The 24,455-nt window shown below is 45.0% G+C and overlaps 1 protein-coding gene across 1 annotated transcript in view; it reads left to right on the forward strand.

The window, feature by feature from the left end:
- Nucleotides 1–24,455, forward strand: part of ZDHHC13 (zinc finger DHHC-type palmitoyltransferase 13) — a 239,586-nt gene that overhangs the window by 197,587 nt on the left and 17,544 nt on the right. The window contains exon 16 of the mRNA XM_069221911.1: nucleotides 13,182–13,279. Within this exon, the coding sequence (XP_069078012.1) occupies nucleotides 13,182–13,279 (98 nt within the window). The remainder of the gene's footprint in view (nucleotides 1–13,181; nucleotides 13,280–24,455) is intronic.

Here is a 24,455-nt window from a genome sequence, read left to right on the forward strand (position 1 = left end):
TTCCACCAGCCTGACCTTCTGCTCTTTGAATGACATTTGTCTCCTAGTACGCAAGTCTCACACCCTTTGAGACTCAGGGGCTCAAGCCCTCCCTCGTGTTACAGAAGACCTCTGACATGCTCTTGCCCAGTCCATCCAGGAGGTTGGGATGCAGTCAAGTTCACAATACATTGTGGCTTGGACACCACTGATTCCATTTGGCGGGCAATTGGCTGCAGTGCTGCCATTCCCTGCCATGTTTGGCTGTGGTCCACTGGTTTTTCAGTTGATGTTCAGCTATTCCTCATGGACATGCCATTTGATGGAACTCTCCTATTTAGAGACAAGACAGGGTCCTCTCTTGAGCTGTTCAAACAGAGCTGGGCTACAGCTCGCTGTTTGGGCCTGTCTGCTTCACCTTGCCAACCACACCAGACCTATTGCTTCTTTCGCGACTTAGGCAGAATTCCCAAAACCGCCAACCAATCCAACCATAGCACGGAAGCCAGCAGTGTTGCTGCTGTAGTGCCAACCATCCCCACAACCAGTGTCAATGGGCTGCTCAGTCCCCACTCCCACCTACAGCCCCACCAGCCAAACACCTTTAACATGCCCTTTGCAGTGCACTTTCACTTGGTGGGAGGCATTATTCAAGGTCTTGCCTGGTTGATAGGCCATAACATCAGATTGATGGTTCCTGCAAATTGTTCAGAAACGCTGTGATCTCAACCCGGAAGACTGGATTGTAGCGTTGGACCTCACAGACGCCTACTTCAATGTACTGTCTTGCAGGGCCATCGGCACTACCTGTGGTTCATGGTGGGATGAGGCATTTTCAGTTTGCCGTGCAGCCCTCACCAGTGCCATTTGGGGTTCACAAAAGTGATGGCATTGGTGGCAGCACATTTCCGGAGGTCAGAGGTGCCAGTCTTCCCCCACCTCGATAACTGGCTGTTGAAGGCAGACTCTCCCCAGGCAGTCATAAACCACCTGCATGTAAACAAGGTTTGGTTTTGTGCCCTTCCCCCTGGTGAGAGAGTCTACGACATTCAGGCTATAATCCCAATCTTCCAGCCTCAGTCCTGGATTTCATTGAGATGTGCTCTGAGGCTACTGGCCTTGATGGTATCCTGCATCCTGCTGGTCGAGCATGCCAGTTGGCATATGTGGGGCCCTGCAATGGGACCTAAAGTCTCAACCCCACATCTAGGGGACTTCTCTGACTATGTCCAGAACTTAGAGGAGACTGCAAAAGACCTACAGTGGTGGATACTGGACTGCGATTGGGTCAGTGGCAAATCCCTCTCCCTTCTTAACTCAAACTTTACACTGGTGACTCATGTATTGCTTAGGGTGGCCACCTAGGAGTGTTGGAGATCAGAGGCCACTGGTCTCCGGCAGAGTCCCGGCTACACATCAGCCTTGTGAAGCTCAGGGCCTTGTGTGGCCTATCTAGAATGCAGCTGACAGCGCTTGGGAGTGGCGTGTATATAGACCCCCTCATGTAATTTTTCAGAGCGGGACGGTGTCAGTGAGGAGCCATGTGGCACCACTGACAGGCTTGCAGAGGTACTGCTGACAAGTATTCACATCCCATCTGACGCCTGGGGAATATTCAAAATGTGTGGAATCTGCAACTAAATAGTGTATTTACCAGAAAGAGCATTACCGAAGGTAAGTAATTTGTTTGTCCGGCACCTTTGCTCGGCTGAAGGTCAAATTCTGCAGGGCTTCCTAAGAAACATAGAGGCATGTCAAGCTGACGGTGAAGTGTTGGAGTGGAGGACCTGGAAAAGAAGAATAAGGAGGGTGAAGTGGCAGACCAAATGGAGAAGGTGGACCCAGAGAAAAATGAGCATGGAACTGAATTAGAGGGATAGTAACCAGTAGGAGGATGGACATGAGCTGGACCTTTCTAAGGAGGCCCAGGAGAAGGATGATGACAACCTCTAGAGGGACCAGAACCACAGGAGGAAGAGAAAGCTTTCTAAGACAATGAAGACTACTATTATGAGCACCAGTACCAGGAAGACTAGAGCTATCGGTGGTATGAAAAATATATCACCAGGAGAAAATTAAGTGATTGTAGGCCACACATATTAGCACACACCCTTATTAGGAAGGCTTAAATAACTTCTAAGTTATCCTTTTGTGGCCACACCATCTTTGTGCCCTCCCACTGCTTCTTCACCTTTTCTTGCCCACTTAAAATACTGTACTCCTTCATTATATTCAAATTGTTCTTTCAAGTAGTGGTGGGGCTTCTTTTCCACTTCTCTTCACTTAAATCACAGTGGCTGGATGAAAGTCTGCTATTTGTGATGTTGTCTTTTGTGAGGAAATGGGGTATATTATAAGGTGTAGTTGTACAGCCTTGCTGTGTAATACTCTCACCAACCCATTTTAGGACCAGTACGTTTCATTTGTCTGATCTTCAGCTCTACCCTGGGTAGCTGTGGCTCTGAGCAGCAAGACTTAAACAAAGGAATACATGTAAAGCATTTAAACAGCACGAAAACAATTGAAGAAAAAATCAACAAGACACTCAAGAGATCCAACACCAGTTTATAAAGTTAGGCTGTATTTTCGTGTGCTTTTAGACACCATAATGAAAAGGATCCATCAGAGGCTTCTGGAAATAAAAAATTTGCAAGGTTTGGTAAATCAAAATATTTTACTCAACAGCATACTAACATTGGCGAATTCAGCAGATTTGATGCTTAGACACTTTTTCACCAAAATGTGGGCTAGTTGTATTGCAGTCACTTAGTCACCTTAAGTGACCAAGTCCAGTGGGGAGCCAGTCAGATGGACCAGCATCGTCCTCAAAGTTACCTCGAAAGTAGAAACAATCATTAGTCAGTTTCAGGCACGTTTATCCGTTGCAGTGGTTTCCTGTGGATTCATGATGCAAGAGATGAAGGATGTTAAGGATACTCAAGGATACTGTGGATGTGGTGCAGTTGATGGGGTCTTCCTTCAGCTACTCCTTGCCCCAGGAAGGGGTTGAGGCAGTCATGAACACAGACTCGACGTCCCTCGAAGTCCTCTCTGTGCTGGGAGACGTCCAGTCGCTACTTGCCTACCAGTTGCCTAGTATTGTGATCATGGCCAAATCCTTCTCTCGTCGATAACTCAGCTTCTGGGTGACCAGGCACCACTCTGACAACTGTCCCAGGGTCAGCGAACTCAGGTGCAACTTAGAGCGCTTGGTCCTGGTGCCACACGGTGGTGGTTGGTGGCAAGCTGAAGAATTCTGTGCTACAACTACCCCAGCAGGCTTCTTAGTTGTTGCCCTGTGCTCTGAACAGGTCAGCCAACTGACTTATGGAGCTTTTGACTTTGGCTGGGCTCTAGAGACAGATTCTTCATGAGCAGGACACAGCAGCACAGTTCCTTTCCTTTGCCAGCCACCAGGTTCAGCTGGTGGATTCCACGCCGTTCCAGCCTCCCTTTGCCTGTTCCACGGTGCAGTAGGGCACCTGTTATTCGGTCCTTCTTCCAGTCCAGATGAGATCAGAGTTCTGGGTGCCTCTGGTGCCCTATTTACATTCAGAAAGTGCCCTCTGGGTTGGATGTAGAGCTGATTGTTCTTTTTCCTGATTACCACTTCAGGGGGTGTGATGCACCATTCTGCCCACTCCCAACATGGCAGAACCCCTCTCTTGACATCCAGAGATCACTAGCCCTACCCACATGTGTTCCTTTTCGAAAACACAGTTTGAAAGTAGGTTTCTCCTCTCCTTCTAGGGTGCCAGCTAGCGTGTTTCCCATTTGTTCTTCAAAGGCGGCTTCAGCTTTGAAGCTCACCTTTTGGGCCAACATCAGAGTCCCTTCCTGCAGGAGGTGGCACCTCTCTCCAGTGCAGGCCCCCATCGTCTCCTTTCCTGAGAGCCGTTAGCTTGTCTTCTAAGAGGGCAGAAAGCTGTATCTGGTACGATCTCAATGTGCATCCGTTAAGGGAACAGGAGATTGAAGGCAACAAAGTGACCACTTTATAAAAGTTGCATACTGTAGCTTGCAACATTAATTTCAATTAAGAATCAAGTAGGGGTTAATGCAACTAGTTGTTTGATACCTTGGAGAATCAATTTTGGTCACACCACTCAGGAGTTAGCCAAACTGAAAGGTCAGCGTGTAACCCTGCCACTCACCAAGGGGGCAACCTAGTTTTTCCACAATAAATATAACATTTTTTGCATTTTTACTGTCAGAACATTGAAAATACATGTTCTACCCATGAAATATGCTGCACCCTCCCTTAGGGCTCAGTAGGCCTGGCATAGGGGGCGACTTACACATGTTTCAGGGAGACATTTGAGTTTTTTGCCTTGGCTTTAAATAGCAAAGTCGGGCTAGCAGTTTGAAGTTGCTGTTCCAGTCTGCAATGGTGGACCGACAGACACGTTTTACCTTTGTCACACCCAGGGTGGCACAACCAGTGCTGCAAATCCCCGGGTAACTTACAAGCCCTGGGTACCCTAGGTACCATACACTAAGGCCTTACAGGTAAGTTAGCCAATGCCAATTGGGTATGGCCAAAGAAACGGACATGTTTTAGGGCCAGAGCATGCTCACAGTAAAAAAAAAAAAACTAGCAGCATAAGTCAAAAAACCTGGAGGTGACCATACAAAAAGAGGCATTTTCTTATAACTGTTGTCTGCTGATTAGTAAATGTTTACAAGTTTATTTACCTTTCTGCAAGTTAATCATTGCCACCTTAGAGTGGGGGGCAGCCCTTTTTCATGAGAGGCGTTCAAACAACATGTCCCTCTTAAGCTTTGGCCTGTATTAGGCATAACAAGCACCTTCTCTGTTTGCACAGCCTGAGCTCAGAATAGCTCTGTGAATCTGCCAAGCATGCTGAGAATGAGAGGCTTATGTTGGATAATCAACAGGCCTGTATTATCACACTCTCCTCTGTTGTGCTAGGGACTGTGCACATGCTTGGCAGTTTACCAGGGCACGGGTGAAATACATTAACTGCCCCTCTTCTTTATACTGTGTACTTATCTTAGGGCTGCTCCTGAACATTGCTGATTTATAGTCAACACAGTCACCTTTATTTGATAGTACCTATTGAATACAATGAGGGAGCTTCTATTTAAAAGAAAGTTAAAAAGGTTTTTGGTTAGTTTACCCTCACATAAAAAAAGATGCTGTACAAGCATTTAACACATACTGACAGGATGTTTCTCGTGTGCCTGGTTCTGTCTGGCTATTCTGTATTTGTACCATGGGTCCCAGTCACTGATGCTTCAATTTACATCACTGTCTTGCATCCATGGCAACAACCTCCCTGTCTATTGATCAAGGGAGTGAGCTGAGATGGTTTAAATGTTCCCGTTTTACTGATGGAGCACCTTCTTTTTCTTACGCAGCATCTGCTCTTCCTGAAGCTCTTTGCTTATTAAATCTAGATATAAATGACTTTAATTCCACATTTACTCTCAATCTTAGGCCAAAATGCAGATATGAATCATGGCTCTTCATTCTTTGCTGCAGAGTCTCCTCCTTTTTGAAGTGTCCTACAGATAAGTACCTGAGTGTAGCTTACTCTTATCTGAGCAACTGGCTGTAAGTAGAAAACTGAAAGTAGAACAGATGGAAGTGAGCAAGTTAGGGAAGGAATAGTGAAAAAGGAGATGGGGAATAGAAACAGGAGAGAAGGGATAGGATGGGTGCAGATGATGCATGGGGAAGGGGAGATCATGTTACTTCATGAGGTTGTTGTACATAGTTTGTCTTTGTAAGAGCACTTCAGAGCACTGCCAGCGAGAATAAAACAGGAGATAATGAGGGGAAAGTGAGGAGATCCTAGGTAAGAGTAAGGATACATTGGGGTAAGAGAGAAAACTGAAGCATAAGACACTTTGGGTGGTATGAAGTGGAAACATGTTGTGACAGAGCAATTGGGAGGTTTTCATGCTGTTCTAAGGAATAAGAAACAAAAGGAGAAAGCAAACAGCTCTGTTAAGCAGCCTTAAAGAGCCAAGTTTTCAGTTCTTTAATGAAAGTGGTATTGGACTGTGTGGATCTAGGATTGTTCAGAAGTTGATTCTATCAAATCACACCAAGGACCTGAAGGAGAGTAGTTTGTGACAAAGTTTTGAAGACTGAAACTTTTAAGTTTAATGGACAGTTCTGTGAATGAGCACAAGAGTTGTGAATTTGAGCCTTTTTTTGTGTGGAAACCCATCATAGATTTGCCATTTTGGCAGAAACAGGAATTTTTAGGAAGGTTAAGCATGAGACTCTCTGCCCCATTTTGTGATACCTGGCCTTTCCCGTTCTGGTTAAGAGGAGGGCTCAGGTAGCGCGAGTTTGTATGATTTAATCTAAAGGTAATGAATGTTTGTATCACTGCTTTTGTGTCCAGATCAGGTAGATTATTAGTCACTTTTCTAAGGGTTTTTATGCTTTTTTCTAAATGTCAGCTAAATGTGCTTGTTGTAGTGTTACTACAAGTACAGTCCGGGCTAGCAATAACGTGCTACGTCTGCTCCCAAACTATCTTAACCAGCTGTATTCCTTAATCCTATGCCATCACATTCCACCCACAAATCACTGATTGGCATTAAAGGAGTCTAGAAGAACCAGATATTTGTATTAGACACTGGGTGGGAAACCTTGATTCAATTCAAAGCAAAGCCTCTTTCAGTCTAAAAAACAATCTGTTCGATGGCATATGTTGCTGCAGATACACATGTTTCGCACAGTCCGCTGCCTGGTGTTGGGCTCGGAGTATTACAAGTTGTTTTTCTTCGAAGAAGTCTTTTTTGGTCACGGGACCGAAGGACTCCTCCCTCTTCGGCTCCATTGCGCATGGGCGTCGACTCCATCTTAGATTGTTTTTTTCCGCTGTCGGGTTCGGACGTATTCCTTTTCGCTCCGTGTTTCGGTTCGGAAAGTTAGTCAGAATCTCGGAAGAAAGCGTCGGTATTGTTCAGTTCGGTATCGGGATAGTTAGGTACATCGACACCGATCATCGGAAGACTTTGGGGTAGCTTCGATCCCCCGTCGGGGCCTGGTCGGCCCGACCGCGTGCGACATCGAAGCCGATGGAACGGACCCCGTTTCGTTTCTGCCCAAAATGTCACAGTAAGTATCCTTATACAGATCAGCACTTGGTCTGTAACTTGTGCTTGTCCCCCGAGCACAAGGAGGATACCTGTGAGGCCTGTCGAGCCTTCCGGTCCAGAAAAACACTCCGGGACCGAAGAGCCAGGCGTCTACAAATGGCGTCCACGCCGACAAAACAACGTTTCGACGACTAAGAGGAAACATTCTCGGTTCCGGAATCAGAATCCGGAGACTCCGACGTCGAACAACAGCAACAAACAGTGAGTAAGACGTCGAAAATTAAAACCATCGAGAAGACAAAAGCCCAGGGGACGCCACTGCCAACAGGCCATGGCTCGACCCATAAAACCGGCGAGCCGTCGAAGGCGCCGAAAAAGGGCACGCCCATAGCGAAGACACCCGACTCCGGTCGAGGGACCGCCATGGAGCAACCTCGGAGCCGAGATAGCGGCTCCGAGAGGCAAAAACAAGATGCCGGCACCGAAAAACATCGGCACCGAGACACCCTGCCGAAAGCCACAAAAATTCTGTCGGTGCCGAAGCCGAAAAAAGATTCTCTCTCGGCGCCGAAAAGTTCCACACCTCCATCCTACACAGAGGAACAAGGAATAAGTGGCCAGATGCACAGATTTGGACAAGAGCTCCAAAGTGTAGAATCAGACTACACACAAAAGAGAGTGTACATCCAGCAAGACACAGGGAAGATATCAACCCTTCCCCCAATAATGAGAAAAAGAAGGATCGGACTTCTCAAGGATGACGCACAACCACAAGCCAAAGTGGTTAAAAAAGTCACGCCTCCGCCCTCTCCACCACAACAGGCATCGCCGGCACAAACACCGCCACAAATGCACTCACCAGCGCAAACTACCATAAGTCAAGATAATCAGGATCAAGACGCTTGGGACCTATATGACACCCCAGTGCCGGACAATGATCCCGATTCATACCCCACAAAGCCGTCACCGCCAGAGGACAGTACCTCATACTCGCAACTGGTGGCTAGGGCAGCAGAATTCCACAATGTCCAACTGCATTCCGATCCTATAGAGGATGATTTTTTATTTAACACCCTCTCGGCTACACATAGCCAATATCAATGTCTCCCAATGCTACCAGGGATGTTACGGCACGCAAAACAAATTTTTGAAGAGCCCGTAAAATCAAGAGCCATCACCCCAAGGGTGGATAAGAAATACAAACCACCACCCACATACCCAGTGTTTATTACTTCGCAGTTACCACCTGACTCCGTAGTAGTAGGGGCAGCTCGCAAAAGAGCAAATTCCCATACATCTGGCGACGCCCCACCTCCGGACAAAGAAAGCAGAAAATTTGATGCGGCAGGAAAAAGAGTAGCATCACAGGCAGCCAACCAGTGGCGCATCGCAAATTCTCAAGCGCTGCTGGCCCGATATGACCGCGCACACTGGGATGAGATGCAACTTCTCATAGACCATCTTCCACAGGAATACCAAAAAAGGGCGCAGCAAATAGTTGAAGAGGGACAAACGATCTCAAACAATCAAATCCGCTCTTCAATGGACGCAGCCGATACTGCAGCGAGAACAGTCAACACTGCTGTCACCATAAGGAGACACGCTTGGCTCCGCACTTCAGGCTTCAAACCGGAAATCCAGCAGGCTGTCCTTAATATGCCCTTCAACGAGAAACAACTTTTTGGCCCTGAAGTGGACACAGCCATTGAAAAACTTAAAAAGGACACAGACACGGCCAAAGCCATGGGCGCACTCTACTCCCCGCAGAGCAGAGGCTCTTTTAGAAAAACTCCATTTAGAGGGGGGTTTCGTGGCCAACCCACAGACACCACCAGCCAACAAACAAGAACCACACCATATCAGGGTTCATTCCAAAGAGGAGGTTTCAGGGGATATAGAGGGGGTCAATTCCCAAGGAGTAGGGGAAGATTCCAGACTCCAAAAACACCTCCACCTAAACAGTGACTTTCAAGTCACACAACCCCTTCACTCAACACCAGTGGGGGGAAGACTAAGCCAATTCTACCAATCTTGGCAGCAGATTACAACAGACAATTGGGTATTAGCAATAATCCAACATGGCTATTGCATAGAATTCCACAAATTCCCACCAAACATCCCTCCAAAAACACGCAAAATGTCACCACAACATTTAGAACTTTTAGGACTAGAAGTTCAAGCACTACTGCAAAAGGATGCAATAGAGTTAGTACCAGTACAACAAAAAAACACAGGAGTTTACTCCCTGTACTTTCTAATTCCAAAAAAAGACAAAACATTAAGACCAATATTAGATCTCAGGACACTAAATACCTACATCATATCGGACCACTTTCACATGGTCACACTACAAGACATCATTCCACTGCTCAAACAGCAAGATTACATGACCACATTAGACCTAAAAGATGCGTACTTTCATATACCGATACACCCTTCTCACAGAAAGTACCTAAGGTTCGTATTCAAAGGAATACATTACCAATTCAAAGTGTTGCCATTCGGAATAACAACTACACCGAGTATTCACAAAATGTCTAGCAGTAGTAGCAGCACATATCAGGAGACAACAGATACATGTGTTTCCTTACCTAGACGATTGGCTAATCAAGACCAACACAGTAAAAAAGTGCACAAACGACATCACATATGTCATACAAACCCTTCACAAACTGGGTTTCTCCATCAACTATACAAAGTCACACCTCGAACCGTGTCAGACACAACAATATCTAGGGGCAACCATCAACACATCAAAAGGAATTGCCACTCCAAGTCCACAAAGAGTGCAAGCATTCCACAAGGTAATAAGTGCTATGTTTCCAAACCAAAAGATACAAGCAAAATTTGTGCTAAAACTTCTAGGCATGATGTCATCATGCATAGCCATTGTCCCAAACGCAAGACTACACATGCGACCCTTACAACAGTGCCTAGCATCACAATGGTCACAGGCACAGGGTCAACTTCAAGATCTGGTGTTGGTAGACCGCCAAACATACCTCTCGCTTCTATGGTGGAACAGCAACAATTTAAACAAAGGGCGGACATTTCAGGACCCAGTGCCTCAATACGTTATAACAACAGATGCTTCCATGACAGGGTGGGGAGCACACCTCAATCACCACAGCATTCAAGGACAATGGGATGTACACCAAACAAAATTTCATATCAATTACCTAGAACTGTTAGCAGTATTTCTAGCGTTAAAAGCCTTTCAACCCATAATAACACACAAATACATTCTTGTCAAAACAGACAACATGACAACAATGTATTATTTAAACAAACAAGGAGGAACACACTCAACACAATTGTGTCTCCTAACACAAAAAATATGGCAGTGGGCGACTCACAACAACATTCGCCTAATAGCACAATTTATTCCAGGGATCCAAAACCAACTAGCAGACAACCTTTCGCGAGACCACCAACAAGTCCACGAATGGGAAATTCACCCCCAAGTTATGAACAAGTACTTTCAAATTTGGGGAACACCCCAGATAGATTTGTTCGCAACAAAAGAAAACGCAAAATGCCAAAACTTCGCATCCAGGTACCCACACCGCGAATCACAAGGCAATGCTCTATGGATGAGTTGGTCAGGGATATTTGCATACGCTTTTCCCCCTCTCCTTCTCCTTCCATATCTAGTAAACAAGTTGAGTCAAAACCAACTCAAACTCATACTGATAGCACCCACATGGGCAAGACAACCTTGGTATACAACTCTACTAGACCTTTCACTAGTACCGCATGTCAAACTACCCAACAGACCAGATCTGTTAACACAACACAAACAACAGATCAGGCATCCAAACCCAGCATCATTGAATCTGGCAATTTGGCTCCTGAAATCCTAGAATTCGGACACTTAGACCTCACACAAGAATGTATGGAGGTCATAAAACAAGCTAGAAAAGCTTCCACTAGACACTGCTATGCATCTAAGTGGAAAAGATTTGTTTGCTACTGCCATACCAATCAAATCCAACCATTGCATGCCTCTACAAAGGACATAGTGGGATACTTACTACATTTGCAAAAAGCGAATCTCGCTTTTTCATCTATAAAAATACACCTCGCAGCAATATCTGCTTACCTACAAACTACTCATTCATCGTCTCTATTTAGAATACCAGTTATTAAAGCATTCATGGAAGGGCTAAAAAGAATTATACCACCAAGAACACCACCAGTTCCTTCATGGAACCTTAACATCGTCTTAACAAGACTCATGGGTCCACCTTTCGAACCCATGCATTCCTGTGAAATGCAATATCTAACCTGGAAAGTCGCATTTCTCATTGCAATCACATCCCTCAGAAGAGTAAGTGAAATACAGGCATTTACCATACAAGAACCATTTATTCAAATACACAAAAATAAAATAGTTCTAAGAACAAATTCAACATTTCTACCAAAAGTAATCTCACCATTCCATTTAAATCAAACAGTAGAATTGCCAGTGTTCTTCCCACAACCAGATTCCGTGGCTGAAAGGGCACTACATACATTAGACATCAAAAGAGCACTAATGTACTACATTGACAGAACAAAGCTAATCAGGAAAACAAAACAACTGTTCATAGCTTTTCAAAAACCACACATAGGAAATCCAATCTCTAAACAAGGCATTGCTAGATGGATAGTCAGATGTATTCAAACATGCTATCTTAAAGCCAAAAGAGAATTGCCTATTACACCAAAGGCACACTCAACCAGAAAGAAAGGTGCTACAATGGCCTTTCTAGGAAACATTCCTATGAGCGAAATATGTAAGGCTGCAACCTGGTCTACGCCTCATACATTTACTAAACACTACTGTGTAGACGTACTAAATGCACAACAAGCTACAGTGGGCCAAGCTGTACTAAGAACATTATTCCAAACTACTTCAACTCCTACAGGCTAAACCACCGCTTTTAGGGGAGGTAACTGCTTTATAGTCTATGCGAAACATGTGTATCTGCAGCAACATATGCCATCGAACTGAAAATGTCACTTACCCAGTGTACATCTGTTCGTGGCATTAGTCGCTGCGGATTCACATGTGCCCTCCCGCCTCCCCGGGAAGCCTGTAGCCGTTTAGAAGTACATCTTAAATCTTAAACATTTGTACATTTGTAAATAATTATTATAAACTTTTTATGTACATACGTATTCACTCCATTGCATGGGCACTATTTATAGCAAACAACTCCATCCTCACCGTCTGCGGGGAAAACAATCTAAGATGGAGTCGACGCCCATGCGCAATGGAGCCGAAGAGGGAGGAGTCCTTCGGTCCCGTGACCAAAAAAGACTTCTTCGAAGAAAAACAACTTGTAATACTCCGAGCCCAACACCAGGCAGCGGACTGTGCGAAACATGTGAATCTGCAGCGGCTAATGCCACGAACAGATGTACACTGGGTAAGTGACATTTTCATTCCACATCAAGGAACACCTCAAATGCACAAATGGTGATCTTCGACAAGTATCTCTCATGAATTGAGTGTTTGCTGTGCAGGTTGCTGATTAACTTCTGTAAGATCTGCTCTCAAGAAAGCCAAGTGTTTGAACTTCTTCCACAATTTTTCGTTTTCTGTCAGAAAACAGCTAGCTAGATTTACAGGTGATGTCGTGCCAAAAGAGCCATAACTGTAACAGTTCTGTACAACGTGGCTACTGAGATCATCAGCTTATTGTAGTAGCTGTACAACGTGTTGCAAAATTTGTCAGCAAAACAAACAAAATTACTCTCTTAATTCCTCTTCTTGGATGATTCCACTAGATCTCTGTACACACCAGAATCACCATACCACTCACCATGGCAACTTCCCCCACATACATGAGCAGCAGATTCTCCCTATCACACATCAAACAATTTATGTTCAGCTGTGACCTGCAGCATGTCTACTCACAAAACGAGGGCATCAGGTTAGGATGAAAAATGTTACTTTCCCAATAAATTAGAAAACTTTCTGATTCACATTTGTAAAGAAGTGACCAGGATCAGTTCTAGTGTTGGCACATACAGCTAATATTTTCTTAGTTTAAAATACATTGTATTCTGCATGTTTTGAGATTTGCTTTTTGCTAAATACAATATTTAACATATGTTTCTTTCTTTAAAAGATTGTGTTTCTGGGATTAACTACACAAGAAAGAATAAATGTCCACATACAAAGTAGGCGTGCAAAATTTCCAGTTTCTTTGCGAAAAACACCATTTAAGTAAGTTTATTTGTATATTGTGACCTTATTTGATGCTTTTTTCTCTAAATCTACTCATACTCCAACAACATCAAATGTACCTCACATTTGCATAAATATAGAATGTTAGCATTCTAGTTGTTTGTTTTAACTATGTATAAACAATTACCAGACTGCCTATACTGTTGGAATTAAATGTTTTGCTCAGTCCATAAGACTTTTTTTTTCTCCCATAACTGAGGCAGATATTTGCAAATATAGAGAAAATGTGTCCTAATTTTTGCTTCTAGAGCTGTTGCGATATCTATGAGAAAATCAGGAAAGAAAACTCCTAAACATGGCTCATCAAAACCCATGCCAAGATAAGCATTTTTCTCTAGGTCATATCATCTTCAAGCACCTATGATTCCTGAACTTAGCATGGCTCCATCAAGGTAGAGTTTATATTGTGACTAAAGTCTGTTATACCCCTTTCTCTGTGCTTCTTTTTATGATGCTAAAAGCCAGGCATTCACTACAATGCATTTCAATAGTGCAAAATAATGGCACCTTTTCGCCCAAAAAAAAAAACGCACAGGTAAGCTTCTAGTAACTTTGCATGTACATAGTGCCACAAAAACCACATTAGCTGACCCACTGTTTTCATGCCATATTTTTAGGATCTGGTTTATAATAGAATATTTTCCCAGGAAGAGGTAGTTATTGATTGAGGTGACGTAGGGCCCTCTGCTATGCCTCAGGAACTCTAACTCGAGTCAGTAACTACCCCACAGTGCCCTCCCTTAGAATAGTATTACTTAAGTTCCAGTCCATTCTGACTTGTCATCTTGTGCCTTCATTAATTAGATGTTTGCAAAGTTACATATTTCCTAAGCTTTCTATACAGAGTATGTGCCATCCCCTTGATTTATAGTGCATTCATTTTCTTAAACAGAGCTAAAGTACCTGAGAAGATAACTCCCTGATAATGTTTCTTCTCAAGAAAAATAAATCTGCTACCCATATGATTCCATGTACCACTGATTTAAATACTAGAAAATTCCCTCTTCAAAGGTAATTCCCCCACCTCTGGGGATAATTCAGTGAAAACTGCTCCACCAAGCACTTGCACAAAGGCCGCTAAAAACATGGAAGCTACTCAGACTTCATGAACTGGACTTTGTAAAAAAAAAAAAAAAAAGAAAGTGTAAAGTGTTGGCAGCCAGCCCGGCCAAAGAAAGGTCTTTGGTGCGCCTTAGAAATAAATGAAGCGACATTAAAAAAAATAAAAAAAAATGAAAATCTGTTCTTATGAAGCCATGTCAGGCTTACCTGTTTCACCATCTTCATCAAAGTTTCCACTATTGTTGACAGTCATTTCTCTGGTGAAGGCAACTGGTACTTCGCCCGCTAAGGTGCGTCCTCGATGATAGCATTGTCGATGACTAGACCTTGATCAGCTCCTAACACAGTCAATGGCTACACGAATATGTCAATCATTATACAGTTGATGGCAAAAACTCTGCCTTCACCATTGACGGCACTGACCATTACAACTACGAAATATGTCATGTTATGTGGATTTATGAGGCCTCCCAGCGCTGAGAGCTAGAATACTTTGAGTCGGAAATGGAAAAAGGTGGGAATTATGTTTTGAACAGCCAGGTTTTTAAAGCCTTGCGGAAGGTTAGTTCGTGACTAGTCGTCCGTAGTCTAAGTGGTAGGGAATTCCATAACTTTGCCCCCTGATAAGCCAGGGATCTTCCACCCCATCTGGACTTCTTCACTTTAGGGCTCACCGCTAAGAATGCCGTGGAGGACCTAAGTGGCCTACTAGGTAAGTAGAAGGAAGCCAGTCAGCAATCCCGGACCTCTATTGTGCAGTGCTCTATGGATGTGGCACAGCGTCTTAAATTGTATCCGTTTAGCCACGGGAAGCCAGTGGAGAGAGGAAATTCCTGCTTTTACTGATTCATGTCTAGATATGTTCAGAAGCAAGCGGGCAGAAGCATTCTGGACTATCTGCAACTTTTTTATCACAAATCCAGGCGCTCCAGTATAAAATGCATGAACCAATCAAGGCCTGTATTATGATTCTTTTGGCTATCAAAGGTAGGATTGTAAAAGCCTTCCTTAAAAGCCTAAGGAGGCGGCAGAAGTTTTATTAGCTTGATGCGCCATGGACAATTGCGGATCAAACCAAACACTAAGGGGGTTATTCCAACTTTGGAGGAGGTGTTAATCCGTCCCAAAAGTGACGGAAAAGTGACGGATTTACCACCAGCCGTATTACGAGTCCATTATATCCTATGGAACTCGTAATACGGCTGGTGGTATATCCGTCACTTTTGGGACGGATTAACACCTCCTCCAAAGTTGGAATAACCCCCTAAGACTCTTAATGAGTGCTTTGGGGGTGGCAAGTATCCCAGATCCTCCATAATAGGTGGATTGGAGATAGGTTGATATTTTTTACAGTGGCTCTTGCGCATTCACCCATGAAGGCTTTAAACCAACCACCTTTTAATTCTTATTTTTTTAATCCGAATTAGAGATGGACATCAGTGATTTAGAACAAACCTCATGCACAGCATAGAGAGGGGAACAACTGGATGTGCAGTACATACCCAAATTTGAAGAAGAGGCTTATGAGGAGGATGAGGGATAGCATAGGATGATTACCAACCTCAGACATTTCCAGCTGAAATTCCTCCAAAGTTTAAGAACACTATGGCCCACATCGGTATTATAGATAGCCCCAGATGATGTAACTGCCAGATGCTTTTAGTCTACTCTGAAGCAAATAATACACTTTTCAGAAGTTGCACCCACATCATCTTCCTGTTCTTCTTTCAACCAGTCTGCCAGCTCCACCACTTCATCCACATGCGCTGTCACCACCTCCACCTCCCCCATCTTCTTCACTTCAGTCCATGTCCAAGATGTCTCCCACACCTTCACCATTACACTTGTTGACCTCTATTCCATCTTCAAACTACGTTCCACCAACACCTAGGGAACTGGATGAGGGTGATACCTCCAAGCTATTCTCTGATGTGGAGGAGGAAAATAAAGTCCCAGAAGTCGAAGAAGGTTATGGAGAACCACATGAATGGGAACAGGAGGGCTTTGATGTGCCAAAGTAAGGCCACAGGGTGCTTACACTACCAGAGTATCTTTTAAACAACATCTCCAGCTTTCATTTGTTGTTGGAGAAGGCAACTAAAAAATGAAACCTTCCCATGCATCATTGGAGCAACAGTAATTGTTTTATGACTAAAGAACTGCCACAGAACACAACAAAGCCTATCCCAGTTTTTCACTTTGTGTCGTTGGAAAGTTCCAAGTTGATGCAAAAGCCTGCTGTGTGCCAGCAGCAGTGCTTTGCATGGGGTTAAAGTATATGGCCCATGAATCTGCACCAGCATGCTTAACGTGCCTTGAAAACCAGTTCAGTTATGGTGGTAGGTGCTCAACGAAGCTCTAAAACTTCAATCACTACAGCTTAGCACAATCAGACAGATATGGTTGGAAAATAGACAATATAGGCTTCAGGGTCAGTTCTATGCAACAGTCTCCATCCGCGGGGGGACAGCTTTGACTATCCTTGGCCTTATGACCGACCACCAGACGTGCGACGTCTCGCCACTCATTAATCTCGTACATGGAGACAGAAGAGAGGAGGTCAAAACTATACTGAAGGATTGAACCAAAGCATCAGCTGTCATCATTGTCATCACTAGAGACCTCTAATACAGGCTTCCACCAGCTGGCAGTAGCTGCGGTGCTATGGTGACAGGGATGGCTGTGCTGTATAGCCCCTCTGGCTATGTACTCTGAGGCTTTTAACAGCCTGCCTCCTCCAATAACACAAGTAAAAAGCCTCGGCTTTCTGCTTGACCCACGCTTAACTATGGAGCCACAAGCTAAAAGAATCTCCTCGATCTGCTTCGGCTTAATTAGAAGTGTCAGGAAGATTCTTGGACTTCTGCCATTCGCTGCCAGAAGAATTCTCGTACAAGCCCTAGTTCTCTCCCGCCTGGACTACAGGAACTCCCTATATTTTAGTTCTCCAGATTATGTAATAAAGAGACTGCAGGTTACGCAGAACGCGGCAGCTAGACTTCTCATGAATACCCCAAGGCATCTTTCCGCTAAACCAGCACTTGCAGCTCTTCATTGGCTCCCGATTAAGCAGCGCATTCAGTTTAAAGCTCTGTGTCTTGTTCACAGAGCCTTACACAATAAGGGTCCCCTTTCCCTTAGAAAACGTATCTTTCTTTACTCACCCCTTAGGCCTCTTAGATCTCGTTCTTCTCGACAGGTTTACATCCCTTCGGTCAAGAGATCATGGGGAGGTAATTCGTTCTCCATCAGGGCTGCTCGGCTCTGGAATGCCCTGCCCTTTGAATGCCGTCAGGAATCCTCTGAACTTCTCTTTAGGAGGAAGTTGAAAACCATTCTCTTTCCCAGTTAATCTGCTTCCTCTGGCTCTTCCGACATTCATGGTGTACTTTAGCGCTGGGATGCCCCCGGGTAGCCATGCGCTCTACAAATCTATAAACTAAACTAAACTGTAAGGTTTTCAGCACAGAGCTTCACTTGAAGATCTTGGATAAGCTGTTTGAGCAGACTTGATTTTGGTTGCCTGTGAATTAATAAGAAACCCACCCTGTCATACACCCTGAAAAGAACATCATTTACACGCGTGGGAGCTACATCAGGAAGTTCTTCTTTTATTTCAAGGAACAACAGAAGCTGTCCGAAAGGAATTTGCGATTCTACTCCAGGTTCTTCCTGCTTAAGAAGATGTTGGGAAAATGTTGGCAAATATTGGACCTCAGAGAATTGAGCAAATTCCTGTCACACAGTCCTTCCAGATGGTGACCTTTAAGTCCTTGTGATGCTCCAAGAAGAGAAATACCATACCTCTCGACATTCAGGATGCATACTTCCAAATCCCAGGACATTTAAATCATAGGCAACATCTCGGGGCAGCACTGTCAATTTAAGGTGCTTCCCTTTGGACTCAGTTCTGCATCTCATATCTTTAGGAAGTGCCTAGTGCCAGTGCCTGCCTCCCTGAAATGCCAGTGTCATCTATTATACCTGTGCTTGGACGATTAGCTTGTCAAAGCTCTATCAAGGGAAGAGGCAAAGCACTATATCCAAAAGCATAAGTTGGTTTCACAGACTGGGTCTGTCTCTGAACACCAAGGAAATTTCAGGTGATCCAATAACAGGGTTACAGTTCTTGGGGACAATTCCTGATACGTGTAGAGGAAAAGTATACCCCTCATATGAAGGGACACAAAAACTGCAGGCCATGGCAAAAATCTTTTACTCCAAACAGTTTCTTCTGGGTCTAATGCCATTCTGCAGGCCCATGATGAGACCCGTGCCTAAGGAGCTAAATAAACAAAGGCAGCAAATAACTAGATAATTAGATGACATAATATAGGTGGCAAAAAGGCTCAAACCATCGCTGTTGTGGTGGTGGTTTCCATCAATCCTCAAATCAGCATTACTTATCAGCTTATTCGACAGAAAGGATAGTGGTGACATCAGATGCATTGATGGGTGGCAGAGTAATCCATATGCAGAAGCTAACCACCAGAAGCCTCTGGTTAGTTCAGCAGAAGATGCTCAACATCAACTTCCTGTAACTACAGGGCAGTGAGTCTGGGCCTACAGTTGTTCATCCCGAGGTTTATTGGTCAGGCGGTTTTGAACAGACAACACAGCCTTTGATGTATTACTTTGAAAAGCAAAGGACCGAGGTGTGTGTGTGTGTGTCTCTCTCTCTATGTCTCTTTCACTCTCTCTCTCTCTCTCTCTCTCACTCATTCATATGCACTTAGTGACTCTCCCTGACAACTACAAATTGGAGCTCCAACAAGGTCTAGTGGACCTGTTTGCCACATCCTAGAACAAGAATGTTAGTACTACACCAGAAGATACTAGCAAGCTGGAACAAAGAGCACTGCCTTTCAGATGAGAAGGTTGTATGTTTACCCTAACCCCCAGGTTACTGATAAGGTGAAGGCGGATCACTGTTTCCTGATTCTCATTGCCCAAACATGGTCATCCCAGCACTGATACAGCGATTTATGTAGCCTCTCTGCATGCCTGCCATTATGGCCCAAAACGCATTACAGGCTCCTCTGCAGGAACAATGGAGATTACTCCACTTCGACATTCCACCCAATTGCAGAAACATTATGGTGCAGGCAAGTGCACAGTCAATCAAAAAGACCTAAAGTGCCAAATGAGAGTATTTCAGCACATGGAACATGCAGGAAAGTGCCCTTTTTTGTATGGTTACCCCCACTTTTGACCTGATGTCAGTGTGCTTTGACTGTGTTTACTGGGATCCTGCTAATCAGGACCCCGGTAACTGTGCTCTCTCCCTGTGGATTTGTTTGTCCCAAACCTTTTACACCCCATAATTGGCATACTGGTGCCCCCATAAAAGACCCTAGAATATGCTACCTGAGTACCCAGGGCATTGGGGCACCAGAGTTCCCTATGGGCTTCAGCATGTATTATGCCACCCATGGGAGCCCATGCAAAGTGTCTGCAGGCCTGCCATTGCAGCCTGCGTGAAAGAGTGAATGTACCCCTTACACTACAGGTCACTGTATGTCACCCCTATGGCAGGCCCTCCCAGCCCAGAGGGCAGGGTGTAAGTACCTGTGTGTGAGGGCACCCCTGCATGAGCAGAGGTGCCTCCATGATCTCCAGCTCAATTTTCCTGGATTTCGAGGGGTGCCGGGAAGCCATTTTAGCCGTGTACTGGACATAGGTTACTACCTATGTCCAGCTATATATAATGGTAATTCCGAACCTAGGCATGTTTGGTATCAAACATGTCAGAATAATACCCCAATACTGTTGCAGTATTGGTTGTATGATGCCATGCACTCTGGGGGCACCTTAGGAGACCCCCAGCATTGCTCCTACCAGTCTTGAGGAGTTTTCTAGGCAGCCCGCGCTGCTGCCACCTCTGTCAGGTTTCTGCCCTCCAGCTGCTTGACCAACTCAGGCAAAGGAAGGCAGAACAAAGGGTTCCCTTTGGGAGAGGGAGGCAACACCCTCTCCCTTTGGAAATAGGTTAGGAAGGGTAGCCTCCTCAAGCCGCTGGTATACTTTGAAGGGCACATTTGGTGCCCTCCTTTCATAAACCACCGGTTCAGGGACCTCCAGTCCCTGCTCTTGCCACTCCCCTGTCCATCACCACCCCATGGGTGGTGCCCAGAGCTCTTCCAGGTGGCCACTTGATTCTGCCATCTTGAATCCAAGGTGGGCAGAGGCCTCTGGGAGCATCTGAGTGGCCAGGTCAGGCAGGTGACGTCACAGCCCTCTCCTGATAGGTGATCACCTTGCTAGGTGACCAATCCCCCTTCCAAGGCTATTTAGGGTCTCCCTCTTGGGTGTGTCCTGAGATTCGACATGCAAGATTCCAGCAAGACTCCTCTGCAACGTTTACTTCGATTCTGGACACTGGAACCTCAGCTGGACTTCATAGGAACCTACAATCTGCAGCTCCAGCGACGGCTTCACTCTGCAACATTGTTTCTCCATCTCCTTCCAGCAACTGCAACATTTCCTCGGATGTGCATCCTCCAAGGGCAGCAAGTCTTCAGTCTGCACCAAGAAGCAAGAAGGAATCGCCTCTGAAGTGAATGAGTCACTCCCCTGCATCTGCAGTCACCAACTGCAACAACAACTGTCTGCAAGAGTCCTCTCTCCTGCAACTGTGCATGAATCCTGCAACACAGGTGGGGGTCTTGAGTGGTCAGTTTGGTCCCTTCTACCAGCTGTCCAACTTTGGAAGTGGTGTAGTGAGTCTTTGCCTCTCCTTGCACGATGGTACCCCTGTGCACCGCGACTCTTTTAGCTACCAATGCTTGTTCGCTCTTCTTCCGAGGGATCTTCAGTCTCCGTGTAGCCCCGGCCTCCAGCACTCTTCCCTGCAATGCGTGGTCTCTTGCCTGCTGCTCCAGCGACGCGGGACTCTTTTCGTGGTGTGCTGAGTGGGCCTCACTGCGCCTCCTGCGGCTGCTGCCTGTGAATTGCCTGTGGGGGCTGCATCCACAACTTCTTGCTCTCCTGACTGCTGGGGGACACCTGGGACTCCCATCCTTAGGTTGAGTCCCCTTGGACCTTCCGGGTCCCTGGCAGCTCTGCAAATCCTCTTCTGCAACTCTTGCCTTTGCCAAGGCTTGTTGGTGATTTTAACCCACACCACTGACAGATTGCAACTCGTCTTCTAATGTGGGACATCAGCGGCATCACTTCTGGAACTCTTCCTCTTCTCCTGTGCTGCATAGCCAACACCTGGTCTTCACTGTCGACTTGGTCCTGCATCTCCAGGGTGGTGGGTAGTGGCTCCTGCCCCAACCAGACAGTCCACTGGAACTGGACTTGGTCCCCTTCGTTAGCAGGCCGTCTTCTGTCTGGATCCATCTTCTGTCTCTTGCAGTCTTGTTTGGGTCTTGCACAGTCCTTTCACAAACTTTCTCTGTGGGTTTAAGAAAAACAGGTACTTACCTCTCTGGCACTTACCTATTTGGGGTTCCTAGTTCCTCCAGCTCCCCTCTACAGATTCCACTTACCTAGATGGGTGTCCGTCATTCGCATTCCATTTTTTTTTAGGGTATGGTTTGGGCACCCCCTAGGGTCACTATTGTCTGTTGTTATTGCACTGTTTTCTGTTACTTTCCATACTCATTCCTGACAAGTAAGGTGTATATAAAAGTGTGTTTACTCACCAGCTAGTAGAGTATTGCCTATATAGTATTTTTGCATTTGTGTCACTACAATAAATACCTTTATTTTTGTAACACTTTGTGGTTCTTGTGTGTAAGTCCTGTGTGACTATGTGGTATTGCATGAGCTATGCATGTCTCCTAGATAAGCCTTGGCTGCTCATCCACAGCTACCTCTAAAGAGCCTGGCTTCCTAGACACTGACTACACCTCACTAATAGGGGATACCTGGACCTGGTATAGGATGATAACACCATAGGTGCTCACAACACACCAGACCAGCTTCCTGCAGAGCAAAGACGAGGGCTTCCACCCAGTCACCCTGCTGCTCAAAAATCCTTCCATACCTGCTGTACTTGGCCAAGAGTAGTCCAGGATCTCTCAGTAAGAGTCTGTCTAGTGGCGATCTCAAGGTTCAGAAAAACGGAAGAATGTTCATCATTTTTCTCACAAAGGATTGTAAAACAGTTTATGAAAGTGCTATCTAGGTTCATCCCTCCAAAACGCCACCTTGCAGTTTGCTACTGTCAACCCAAACATATTGAACCAATGAAAGCTACTGTTGAAGAGATTGTTTGTTACTTGCTACATTTACAAAAAGCAAATCTAGCCTACACTTCTGTTTGCCTGCATCTCGCAGTTACAGCAGCATATCTACTGAACAGACAACATATTTCTTTGTTCAAAGTCCCAGTCATTAAGGCTTTCGTGGAAGGCCTTAAACAGGTCATTCCACCCATGGAACCCCCTGCACCATCGTGGGACCTCAACATTGTGCTCACCAGGCTCATAGGTCCTCCTTTTGAGCCACCTCATTCATGCCATCTTCAATACCTTTCTTGAAAGGTAGCTTTCTTAATTGCCCTCACATCAATGAGCTTGAGGCAGTAACCTTGGAAGACTTTTTCTTCCAGATTTGTAGAGATAAGGTAGTTCTTCACACTAACCCGAAGTTCTTATCTAAAGTGGTTTCACAGTTTCATATCAATCAGTCCATTGAACTACCCGTCTTCTTTCTGCAACCTGATTCTGGTGCAGAAAGTGCTCTCCACACTGTAGATGTTAAAAGAGCACTCATGTTTTACATTGATTAGGATCAAAGGCTTTAGGAAAACGAATCAGCTCTTTGTAGCCTTTTCACCACCTCACAAAGTCAGTCCAATATCCATATCTGGCATAGCTAGATAGATAGGTAAATGAATTCAGAATTGTTATGCGAAAGCCAACCGACCATTACCTGTTACCCCTAGAACGCATTCTACTAGGAAAAAAGGTGCAATTATGGCTTTTCTTGGAAACATTCATTTAGCTGACATCTGTAAGGCAGCTACATAGTCAACACCACATACAGTCACCAAACATTACTGTGTGGATGTGCTAACACGCCAGCAAGCTAATGTAGGGCAGGCTGTGCTACAAACACTTTTTCAGTCAGCTGCAGCTGCTAAAGACTAGCCACCACTTTTATGAAAGGACTGCTTTACAGTCAATGCAGAGCATGTGTATCTACAGCTACATATGCTATTGAATGGATTATGTTACTTACCCTGTAAGCATCTGTTTGTGGCATGTTGTGCTGTAGATTCACATGCACCCTCCCTTTTTCCCGGTTGATTGTGGTTGTTGCAGTGACTATACCTTTGTATGTATTTGTACATATGTACTTGTACATTGCAGGAACATCTTTTTACCTACACTTAACTTCCTTCCACTCCTTTCTCACACGCCTTCGGGAAAGCATTCTAACAAAGGAGCTGATGCCCATGCCCATTATCACTGAGAGGAGTAGTCACTCGATCCCGTGACTCTGAACACTTCTTTGCAAGAAAAACAACTTGCACCCGTCCGGACTCAACACTAGATGGCAGGGGTATGCAGAGCATGTGAATCTACAGACCTACATGCAACGAACAGATGCTTCCAGCGTAAGTAACATACTCCTTTTGTTCTGGCAAGAAAGTCTTTTCACAGTGACTCTTCCTTTCAGCAGTATTGTGCATGAATATCAGCTCCATCTTCAGATAGTTTTTTTTTTATTTTCCACCATCTCGTTCACACATGCTTTGTTGACTCTGATTCAACGTTGCGTGGCAACATTTGTTGGGTCACTTATGTTTTCTTCATTTTAGACAGCTGAAGAACAATTGTTGCACCTGTTTCATCCATCAACGATTCCACAGTCGACTGATTCTGCATAGAAGGACATCTCCTCAAGCAGAGTCATATCCTGGCCGGGCCTTCTTCAGCTTTGCTTACCGTTGAGAATGGTAACAGCATGATAAAAAAAAAAAAACACCATTCCAATACTGTCCACAGTGCCACTCCAAGTACTCATGGACAGACCAACACAGTCTTCAACCTGTGCCTTTCCCCCACCTACCTTGCCTGCAGGTGCAAGAATACCATCTGCAACCGTCGAGATCAACGTCTTGCATGATGTGCGATGG

Source organism: Pleurodeles waltl, chromosome 3_1 (genome assembly GCF_031143425.1).
Source record: "Pleurodeles waltl isolate 20211129_DDA chromosome 3_1, aPleWal1.hap1.20221129, whole genome shotgun sequence".
In the NCBI taxonomy this organism is placed as follows: Eukaryota; Metazoa; Chordata; class Amphibia; order Caudata; family Salamandridae; genus Pleurodeles; species Pleurodeles waltl.